General features: G+C 45.2%; 1 protein-coding gene across 1 annotated transcript in view; it reads left to right on the forward strand.

Annotated features, from left to right (window-relative positions):
* LOC140203682 (uncharacterized) overlaps positions 1–12,074 on the forward strand; it is a 100,276-nt gene that overhangs the window by 53,795 nt on the left and 34,407 nt on the right. Inside the window, exon 5 of the mRNA XM_072269729.1 lies at positions 8,329–8,432. Within this exon, the coding sequence (XP_072125830.1) occupies positions 8,329–8,432 (104 nt within the window). The remainder of the gene's footprint in view (positions 1–8,328; positions 8,433–12,074) is intronic.

Below are 12,074 nucleotides of genomic sequence, written 5' to 3' on the forward strand. Positions count from 1 at the left end.
AGTCAAGAAGAAATGAAGAGTTTACAAAAGGTTCAAAAAACTAGGTAATGATAGGAATCTAGAAGCTTATAAGGCTAGCAGGAAGGAGCTTAAGAATGAAATTAGGAGAGCCAGAAGGGGCCATGAGATGGCCTTGGCGGACAGGATTAAGGAAAACCCCAAGGCATTCTACAAGCATGTGAACAGCAAGAGGATAAGACGTGAGAGAATAGGACCAATCAAGTGTGACGGTGGAAAAGTGTGTATGGAACCAGAGCAGATGGCAGAGGTACTTAATGAATACTTTATTTCAGTACTCACTATGGAAAACTATCTTGAAGATTGTAGGGATGACCTGCAGCAGACTGAAAACCTTGGGCATGTAGATATTAAGGAAGAGATTGTGCTGGAGCTTTTGGAAAGCATCAAGTTGGGTAGGTCACCGGGACCGGATGGGATGTACCCCAGGCTACTGTGGGAAGCGAGGGAGGAGATTGCTGAGCCTCTGGCGATGATCTTCGCATCATCAACGGGGACGGGAGAGGTTCTGAAGGATTGGAGGGTTGCGGATGTTGTTCCCTTATTCAAGAAAGGGAATAGGGATAGCCCAGGAAATTACAGATCAGTGAGTCTTACTTCAGTGGTTGGTAAGTTGATGGAGAAGATCCTGAAAGGCAGGATTTATGAACATTTGGAGAGGCATAATATGATGAGGAATAGTCAACATGGTTTTGTCAAAAGCAGGTCGTGCCTTATGAGCCTGATGGAATTTTTTGAGGATGCGACAAAACACATTGATGAAGGTGGAGCCATAGATGTAGTGTATATGGATTTTAGCAAGGCATTTGATAAGGTACCCCATGCAAGGCTTATCGAGAAAGTAAGGAGGCATGGAATCCAAGGGAACATTGCTTTGTGGATCCAGAACCGGCTTGCCCACAGAAGGCAAACAGTGGTTGTAGATGGGTCATATTCTGCATGGAGGTCAGTGACCAGTGGTGTGCCCTGGGGATCTGTTCTGGGACCCCTATGCTTTGTGATTTTTATAAATGACCTGGATGAGGAAGTGGAAGGATGGGTTAGTAAATTTGCTGATGACACAAAGATTGGGGTTGTTGTGGATAGTGTGGAGGGCTGTCAGAGGTTACAGCGAGATATTAATAGGATGCAAAACTGGGCTGAGGTGGCAGATGGAGTTCAACCCAGATAGGTGTTAGGTGGTTCATTTTGGTAGGTCAAATATAATGGCAGAATATAGTATTAATGATGACTCTTGGCAGTGTGGAGGATCAGAGGGATCTTGGGATCCGAGTCCATAGGACAATCAAAGCTGCTACACAGTTTGACTGTGGTTAAGAAGGCATACGGTGCATTGGCCTTCATCAATCGTAGGATTGAGTTTAGGAGCCGAGAGGTAGTGTTGCAGCTATATAGTACCCTGGTCAGACTCCACTTGGAATACTGTGCTCAGTTCTGGTTGCCTCACTACAGGAAGGATGTGGAAACTATAGAAAGGGTGCAGAGGAGATTTAGAAGGATGTTGCCTGGATTGGGGAGCACACCTTATGAGAACAGGTTGAGTGAACGTGACCTTATCTCCTTGGAGCAACAGAGGATGAGAGGTGACCTGATAGAGCTGTACAAGGTGATGAGAGCCATTGATCATGTGGACAGTCAGAGGCTTCTTCCCAGGGCTGAAATGGCTAGCACAAGAGGACATAGTTTTAAGATGCTTGGAAGTAGGTACAGGGGAGACGTAAGGGGTACTTTTTTTTTTAACGCAGAGAGTGGTGAGTGCGTGGAATGGGCTGCCGGTGGCAGTGAAGGAGGCGGAAATGATACGGTCTTTTAAGAGACTCCCTGATGGATACATGGAGCTTAGAAGAATAGAGGGCTATGGGTAAGCCCAGGTAGTTCTAAGCTAAGGACATGTTCGGCACAGCTTTGTTGGCTGAAGGGCCTGTATTGTGCTGTAGGTTTTCTATGTTTTTATGAATTCTTGGGAGGAATTGATCATAAATATAATAGAATTCACTCTGTAATTTGAGAGAGAGAAGTTAAATTCAGATGTCTCTATTATAGTGCAGTAAAGAGAATTACAGATGCATGAGAGAAGAATTGATCAAGGTTGCTTAGAAGGGGACACAGGGATGGTGGCAGAACAACAAGGCGGGAGTTTCTAGGAGAAATTTGGAAGGCATAGGATAGATACATCCCAAAGATGAGGATGAAGTATTCTGAAGGGTGGATGAGGAAATCAGAACTGACAAGGGAAGTCAAAGACAGTATAAAAGTAAAAGAGAGGGCGTATAATATAGAAAAAAATATAGTGGGAAAGTAGAGGATTGAGAAGCTTTAAAAACCAACAGAGGGCAACTAAAAACCCATAAGGAGAGAAAAGATGAAATATGAAGGAAAACTGGGCAATCATATAAGAGAATACCAAAAGCTTTCTCAGATATATAAAGATTAAAAGAACGGCAAGTGGATATTCGACTGCCCGGAATTGATACTAGAAAGGTAGTAATGGGGGAAAAGAAATGGCGGATGAACTCAATAAGTATTTTGCGTCAGTTTTCACTGTGGAAGATACTAGCAACTTGCCAGAAATTTGAGAGTGTGGGAGCAGAAATAAGTATAGTTGCTATTACTATGGAAAAGGTGTTTGGGAGGCTGAAAGGTCTTAAGGTAGATGTGTTATCTGGACCAGAGGGACCACACCACAGCGTTCTAAAAGAGGTAGTTGAATAGATTGCAGAAGCATTAGCAATGATCTGTCAAGAATTACTATATTCTGGAATGATTCCAGAGGACTAGAAAATTGCAAATGTCACTCCACTCTTTAAGTAGGGAGGGAGGCATAAGAAAGGAAACTACAGGCCAATTAGACTGACTGCAGTGGTTGGGGAAAATTTGGAGTCATTATTAATGATGAGGATTCAGGTTACTTGGATCTCTATCTCAGGGGATGATGTTAGGCCATCTTTAAAGAGGGTGAATCCTCACAAGACGGAAGGTCCCGATGGATTACCTGATAACGCTCTGAAAACTTTGCCAACCAGCTGGCAGGAGTATTCAAGGACATTTTCAACCTCTCACTGCTATGGTTGGAAGTTCCAACTTGCTTCAAAAAAGGCAACAATTATACCAGTGCCTGAGAAGAATAATGTGAGCTGCCTTAATGACTATCGCCCTGTAGCACTCATATCTACAGTAATGAAATGCTTTGAGAGGTTGGTCATGACTAGACTGAACTCCTGCCTCAGCAAGGACCTGGACCCATTACAATTTGCCTATCGCTACAATGGCAGATGCAATCTCAATAGCTCTTCACACGGTCTTAGGCCACCTGGACACAACAAACACCAATCAGGATGCTGTTCATCAAATATAGCTCAGTGTTTAACACCATCATTCCCACAATCCTGATTGAGAAGTTACAGAACCTGGGCCTCTGTACCTTCCTCTGCAATTGGATCCTCGACTCCCTAACCGAAGACCACAATCTGCGCAGATTGGTGATAATACCTCCTCCTTGCTGACTATCAGCACTGGTGCTTAGCCCACTGCTCTACTCTCTCTATACCCATTACTGTGTGGCTAAGCATAGCTCAAATACCATCTATAAATTTGCTGATGATACAACCATTGTTGGTAGAATCTCAGATGGAGACAAGAGGGCGTACAGGTGTGTGATATGCCAACTAGTGGAATGGTGCAGCAGCAACAACCTTGCACTCAATGTTAGTAAGATGAAAGAGCTTATTGTGGATTTCAGGAAGGGTAGGATGAAGGAACACACACCAATCCTCATAGAGGGATCAGAAGTGGAGAGTGTGAGCAGTTTCAAGTTCCTGGGTGTCAAGACCTCTGAGGATCTAACCTGGTCCCAACATATCGATGCAGTTATAAAGAAGGCAAGAAAGCATCTATACTTCATTAGGAGCTTGAAGAGATTTGGTATGTCAACAAATACACTCAAAAGCTTCTATAGCTGTACTATGGAGAGCATTCTGACAGGCTGCATCACTGTCTGGTATGTGGGGGCTACTGCACAGGACTGAAAGAAGCTGCAGGGGGTTGTAAATTTAGTCAGCTCCACCTTGGGTGCTAGCCTGCAAAGTACCCAGGACATCTTTCAAGGAGCTGTGTCTCAGAAAGGCAGTGTCCATTATTACGGGCCTCCAGCACCCAGGGCATGCCCTTTTCTCACTGTTACCATCAGGTAGGAAGTACAGAAGCCAAAAGGCATATACTTAGCAATTCAGGAACAGCTTCTTCCCCTCTGCCATCCAATTCCTAAATGGACATTGAACCCGTGAACACTACCTCACTTTTTTAATATGTATTATTTCTGTTTTTGCATGATTTTTAATCTATACAATATATGTACACTGTAATTGATTTACTTATTTATTTGTTATTATTTTATTTATTTTATTTTTTTCTTTCTTCTATATTATGTATAGCATTGAGCTGCTGCTGCTAAGTTAACAAATTTCACAACACATGCCGGTGATCATCAACCTGATTCTCATTCTGACACATGATAAAATAGGCTAAAGTCAACATGGTTTCCTTAAGAAGAATTATTGAAGGAAAGAACAGACATGATAGACAATGAGGAATCAGTCGATGTTGTTTACTTGGATTTTCAGAAGACCTTTGACAAAGTGCCACACATGAAGCTACTTAAGATAAGAGACAAAGGTATTACAGGAAAACATAGAAAATAGGTGCAGGAGTAGGCCATTCTGCCCTTTGAGCCTGCACTGGCATTCAGTACGATCATGGCTGATCATCCAACTCAGAACCCTGTATCTGCCTTCCCTCCATACCCCCTGATCCCCGTAGCCACAAGGGCCATATCTAACTCCCTCTGAAATATAGCCAATGAGCTGGCCTCAACTGTTCCCTGTGGCAGAGAATTCCACAGATTCACCACTCTCTGTGTGAAGAAGTTTTTCCCCATCTCGGTCTTAAAAGGCTTCCCCTTTATCCTTAAACTGTGACACCTCGCTCTGGACTTCCCCAACATCGGGAACAATCTTCCTGTGTCTAGCCTGTCCAATCCCTTTAGAATTTTATACATTTCAATCAGATCCCCCCTCAATCTTCTAAATTCCAGAGAGTACAAGCCTAGTCGATCCAGTCTTTCATCATATGAAAGTCCTGCCATCCCAGGAATCAATGGATAGAAGATTGACTGACTGGAAGGAGGCAAAGAGTTTTATAAAGTGGTTATATTCTGATTGGCTGCCAGTAACAAGTGGTGTTCTGCAGGGGTCAGTATTGGGATTGCTTTTCTGTCACATAATATGTCAACAACTTGTATGACAGAATAGATGGCTTTTTGGCCAGTTTGCAAATGATACAAAGATACATGGAGGGGTAGATAATGTTGAGGAAGCAGGGAGACTGCAGAAGGATTTAGACAGATCAGGTGAATGGGAAAATAAGTGGCAGATGGAATATAGTGTAGGGAAGTGAATGATCATGCACTTTGGTAGAAGGAATAAAGGCACAGGTGGATGAACAGAATATTAGTATTCCATTCAAGGGAGCTAGACTATAAAAGCAAGAATGTGATGCTAAGGCTTGAAAAGGCATGGGTGAGACCTCACTTGGAGTTCGAGTAGTTTTGAGCAGCTTATCTAAGAAAAGGTGTGTTGGCATTGGAGACAGTCCAGAAAAGATTCACAAGAATGATTCTGGGAATGGAAGGGCTGGTGTATGAGGAGTGTTTGATGGCACTGGGGTTTAGAAGAATGATGGGGATCTCATTGAAACTTATTGAAGTTTGAAAGCCCTTGATAGAGTAGATGTATAGCAAGTGAATCTAACACCAGAGGATACAGCCTTAGAATAAAGGGATGACTACTTAGAACAGAGATGAGGGTGGTGAACCTGTGGAATTCATTGCCACAGATGACTGTGGAGGCCAAGTTAAAGCAGAGTTGATAACTTCTTGAATAGTAAGTGTGTGAAAGGTTATGGGGAGAAGGCAGGAGAATGTGTCTAAGAGGGAATCAATCAGCCACGATGGAATGGTGGAGCAGACTAGATGGGCCAAATGGCCCAATTCTGCTCCTGTCTTATGGTCCCTATTCACTATGAATAAAACACACAATTTTTAAAAATTTCAGAATTAGAATTGCAATCAGGCTTATTATCATTGACATATGTCACAAAATGTGTTGTTTTGTGGCAGCAGTACAGAGCAATACTTAAATATGCTATAAAGTACAATAAAAATATAAATATACTTATAAAATTAGATAAGTGGTGCAAAAAAGAGAGCAAAAGTCAAGGGGTAGTTTTCATGGGTTCATTGTCCATTCAGAAATCTGATAGTGGAAGAGAAGAAGCTGTCCTGCAATGTTTCTTATGTGTCTTCAGGCTCTTGTACCTCCTTCCTGATAGTTGTAATGAGAACAGAGCATGTCCAGGATGGTGTGGGTTCCTAATGATGGATGCCATCTTCTTGAAACATTCCCTGTTGAAGATTTTCTTGATGCTGGGGAGACTAGTGCTCATGATAGAGCTGGCTGAGTTTACAACCCTCATCGGTAGTGGCCCCTCCACACCAGCTGGGGATTATCAACTGGTTATTGATGCAACCAGTTCCAATGCTCCCTGTTGTGGCAAAAATGGATAAAACTAGTGTATGCTGGGATACATGACCATCCTGGAGTAGCTGGACTTAGGACTGCTGGTGCATGTCAAGAATAACCTTGGATGATAAGTGCAGTACCAGGAACTCAATAAACAAGATACTAAGCCACTGGAACCAGGAGGGAGGATGTGCCTGGGAGTAGATTGAGTCCTGATAACAGGGAAAAAAGAGAACTGTTAGACTCGTGCTGAGAGATAATTGACGTCTTTTAGACCATTGATCTTGTACTGACTGTGGGATACCAAACAAAATTAAGTAAAGTTGGTTGTCTTGCTGTATAAATATGAGCTGTGTTTAACCTAGAATTCAGAGTTCTGGTGGCAGTGGAGACTGCTGCAGACTCTCCATGTTATAATGTTAATAAACTCTTAAAATGAAACTCAATGTCACCCTGGTGTTCTTAGTTAGTTTTTCCATGGCAGAATCTGGCGACGAGGATAGGATCTCCATTCAGTGAGATCCAAAGAAAATTAACTAAGTGGACCGAGTTAAGTGGGGGACTGCCCTAGCTGAAAGGGTAGGGGGTTGAGTCTGGATCAAATTAAGGGACCACCCTAGCTGAAAGAGGGGTAGTTGCCAGAGACCTCCCTGGGAGAAGGAAAGGTAGCCAGTAGCCTAGCGTGTCATGGTTTGGTCCATGAAGTTGGCATTCTGGTTTACGGTCCTGTCCGTGGATTCCGTATTCTGGCTATTCCTTTTTTCCCCCTTGTTCTGTTGGGTGCCTTAATTGAGGCAACTGATTCTCATTTCGGGCTGGCAACACTGGGGTCCAGTGATTCCTTGCTAGACTGTCCTCGTCAGTAACCTCGTCAGAAACCCTGTCAAGTTAACCCACCGGAGTGAGACTAGAGCCACTATCTGTAAAACCCGGGCTACGTCGAGGACTTGCTGCTACTTGGAGCCTTTTCGTGTCAAGATAAAGAACAGTCTATCGATGTGTGGTTTTGTCTCTCCGTGTTCTCTCCTCCTCTGGGTAAGTCCGGCCATTTGCCACTACCCTGAGGGGGAAAATGTCTCAGTGTTTTTTGTCCTGTGTCTAAGAAGAGTCCCAGCTCTATGCCCTGTGTCCAAGGAGGAGTCCCAGCGCAGTGTTCTATGTCCTGTGTCTAAGTCAAATCTGACCCTAGTCCAAGTCGAGAGTCAAATTCCAAGTCCAAGCCAAGTCCTAGTTCTAGTCAAGAGCCAAGTCTAGATCCAGGTACCGAGTCCCTGCCAAGACCCGAGTTCCGAGTCATGACCTGAGTTCCCTGTCAAATTCAAGTTCCAAATCGAAGTCCAGGTTTTCTGGTTTGTCACTCTTCGTCTACCTTAGTGTTACCATTTTGTCCTTGCTCCTTGGCTTCCCTTGCATTCTTAATAAACATAGTTCAGTTCCTAGTACATCAGTGTCTGTGTCTTGCGTTTGGGTCCGCTTCCATCGCCCCCTTATGACATAGCGTCCGGCCAGCGACTCTGAGTAAGCTAAGACGTGTGCACGGCTGGAGTTGGAAGAATACCTGAGAACAGAACAAACTCGGACTACGAAAAGAAAAAAAAAGGAAATGAAAAGGGTGGCTACGGGGTAGAAGGAGACTTCGAGGTTCGTAGACGGAGTCTCAGTGAGCGCTCATTGTGTACATAGGGCGTATAAAGAGACTTCGTGCTGTTTTAACTGAAATTAAAATCCTAAACAGGAAAAATGGGAACTGCCGGCAGTCGATCACCCCCTAGCGCGGATCCTGCCAGTAAACCGAAGAGGTCCGGAGGTGAGACGAGGGCTTTCAATACTCAACCGCAGGTAGGGGAAAAGACCGCCAAAACTACTAAACAGGTAAAACGACACCGCCAGCAGTTCGGAGACCCCCTGGTTTCGCCTGGACCCCGGCCGATACGGTAATTAGAGAGACCGGGGATGATGGTTATGCAGTAACGTTCAGTAGTGATTTGTATGAGCGGTCACATGGGGATCGGCCGTATAGGGGAAGTTTGCATTTGAGTCTAATCCAACACTGGGAGGACGCCACCCGAAATGGGGACGGCGACCCCAATTGGGATGTTGATTACATGTTAAAATGTTTTAAACGATGGAAGGAGGAGGCTAAAAGACGCCAACCTCCAAAGAAACAGTAGAGTAAGCAACCTGAAACAGAGAAGGCTGGGGCTGAAACGAAAGCTGCCCCGGGACTTTATCCCCGACTCCCCCGCACCGGCCAGTGCCCCATCGGCACCCAATAGTGAAAAAGACGATTTAATGATGACGGCCGCAGTGGGACAATGAGCTCCCCCTCCATACAACCCGCCTATGCCAGAGGTTCAGGCACCTGACACCCCAGGCGAGAAGACATCATTGTAAAGAGAGAAGGGGCTCAGGAAAGAGGAATTGTAGCTGAGGGAGCAGAAGGAAGTGTTAGCAGTACCAGTGACAACTCAAAAAGACGCCAGAAAAGGCAGGAAAAGAGAAAAAGAGAATGGAGGAAGGAGAAGAGGAGCTGGGAATAGAGGCTTTGCAGGCCCCGCCTATAATGACTGGCGATGTTCCCGTGATAAAACTATGGACACCTGCAGAGGCAACAGCTACGGTAGCGGAGGCCCCAGACCCATTAAAGAAACCCAGTGGGTTCCATAATTGGCCTCTGCTGATGTGTACAATTTATTTGCCCTTGCCCGGGATGCGCAAATACAATTAAAATGTGCGTTATGAGAATGAGTCTCGGGATACTAGTGAAAAATATGAGAAAGGAAGCTGTAATAGGGCCACTGGGCCAGAGATTGTAAATCAGTGAACTATCCGTGATGTGGAAGCTTATATTCAGAACAGGCCCCGACGCTCAGAGAGTTCCCAGCGCCGGCTACGAGGCCAGCACCTTTTTCTTTTAGTCGCCCTGGCCCGTCAGCCGAGGGATGCCGGGGAGAAAAGGTGGTACAGGCGGCGGTAATCAGATTGTCCGAAAGGATGAAAGAAGAACCCAAGACCACTGTAAGATTAGGGAATAGTTATTCGGATTGTCTGATCGATATCGGTACCGCTATGTCCTCTGTACCCACCCCCGTCCCCGGCAGTGATACAACTGTTAAAGCCTTTGGAATAGTCGGTATTTCCATGACAGAGCCCGTCTCCACACGAACCTCTGTGCAGGTAACAGACACCTTCATTATATCTAAAACAGCCCCGCTTCCCCTGCTGGGTCTGTATAAACTAGGGGCAACACTGCACTGTACGGCTGAAGGTGTACGGCTGTATACACGTGGAGCCTCCTCAAATTAGGTCCCACAAACGCTAAAGTTAATGAACGGGCTAGAAAAGGGCAGCTCAGAACCCATACTATACTGTTGGCAGCTGGATAGCAATCCCCATGCCTGGCAAGTCCAGAAACTGTAGGACACATTGACAGGACGATCCAACCTCTACATACAAAATCTCCAATATGTACTTGATCAATAGCAGCTCCCCTGCACGGCCCATTACACTTTGCAAACGGATCCGCTCTGTGATCAAGCTGTACACCCCTATTTGATCGAGGCAGAAAAGCTGAAGGCAACAGCGTAGGTGTATTTCGGTCCCGAGGAATTGGGGGTCCTGGGAGACTTAGTGGAAGATCAGGAAAAAAGATTCCGACTCGGGGACTCCTCAATGCCTCATTTGACAGTGACCGTAAAACCACCAGCAAAACCTAAAGATATCCGGACGATGATAAAACGATTGGTGAAAGAAACTAAGGCTGTTTGTAATAAACCTTTGCTGATACTGGGACAAGTGCCAATAGAACGCTTTAACGAAAAGGAGGGGAGGATCATGTTAAAGTCCGAGAGCTGGGAAACAACCTTTGAAAAGCAGCAGCCACCAGCAGAAGGCCCTCTGCTTCTCCCTAGAGTCTTAGCGCGGGTACTACTGAATGATTAAACAATGTGTTCAATAAAGACATGAAAAGTACTATTGTTTCTGTTATTTGTCTATTATTGTGACCTGGATGATGATCAGACCACATTTTATGGGCCCAACATAACAATCATGTGGGAAAGGCCCAAACAGCCCCGGAGCATAAAGTTACTCTAAAAAAAGAGCGTGTCACTGCCCTGCATTAAACAGTACTGGACCGTATCGCTACTGAAGCGGGAGAAGGGATCGCTCCAGTAATTAACCCATTATTGCAGCAAGGGTGCTGGTGAAGACACAAAGCCCGTGTAACATCCCTATATTACCTATTCCAAAACCGGGCCGGAGAAATGAGTGGCGTTTTGTGCAGGACCTAAGAGCCATCAATAAGATAGTCATCCCTATCATTCCGCCGGTGCCAGACACCAACGTTATACTTAACTCTATACCTGCAGGAGCTAGTACCTTTTCTGTAGTCGATCTGTGCTCAGCATTTTTCTCCATACTTTTGCACAAGGATAGCCAGTATTTATTTGCCTTTACTTATAAGAATCAGCAATATACAAGGACACGTCTGCCCCAGGGTTATACCGAAAGCTCCGCAGTTTACGCTGCAGCAGTTAAAAATGATTTGGACGAATACCAGCTGCCCGAATATTCCACGCTGATTCAATATGCAGTCGACATTCTGATAGCTTCTGCTCTTGGGCCACAATGTCTGACAGATTCTTTAACACTCCTTGAACATTTGGCCAGAAGAGGACACAGGGTGTCTTTGGAGAGAATGCAGTTTTGCCAAGAGACTGTCCAGTACCTTGGATTCCAGCTCAGTAAAGGTTGGCGAAGTTTGGGAAGGGATCGAATAAAAGCAAGAAAGCAGGTCCCAGTCCCCAAAACGAAAAATGACATTCTTTCTTTCCTAGGCATGGTAGGGTACTGTCGTCAGTTAATTCCCGAATACCGGGAGAGGGATGCTGTATTGCGTTCTGCTTCTTGCAACCCAACTGCATACAGTAGCGGAGCGGTTAGCGGACGATGGGATCGGATTCACTCATTCATCCCTTCATCCCAACTGCATAAAGTAGCGGAGCATTTTAGCGAACTCGTATCAATTCGTGCGACTGCGGATAATTAGTTCTCCTAGTGGGTTTATTCCGGGTGCTCCGGTTTCCTCCCACATCCCAAAGAGGCACAGTATAGTAGGTTAATTTGTTACATAGATGTAATTGGGCGATGCAGGCTCATTCGGCAGGAAGGATGTGTCACCATGCTGTATCCCAAAGTAAAATAAACAAATGTTATGGGCGCTCTTTTCAACGTTAGGGGTCATTTTCAATGGCCTCTGCCTCACACAGCTGGGTGGCTGCAATACACCAGTCCCCTCCACAGTATGAGAAGAAGCGGTCGGTAAATCTCCAGTGGAGCAGGATCAGGAAGCAAACGGGGGCCAGCGCAAGGCAGGGCTTTGGGGCTCCATAAAGTGATGAGGGCGAGAGTCTACGGAAGGGAGGAGGGAGGATATGCCTACGAATGAAAGATCAGCAACATTTGGAAACTGACTGGGGA

The sequence above is a fragment of the Mobula birostris genome, chromosome 10, assembly GCF_030028105.1.
Source record: "Mobula birostris isolate sMobBir1 chromosome 10, sMobBir1.hap1, whole genome shotgun sequence".
NCBI lineage: Eukaryota > Metazoa > Chordata > Chondrichthyes > Myliobatiformes > Myliobatidae > Mobula > Mobula birostris.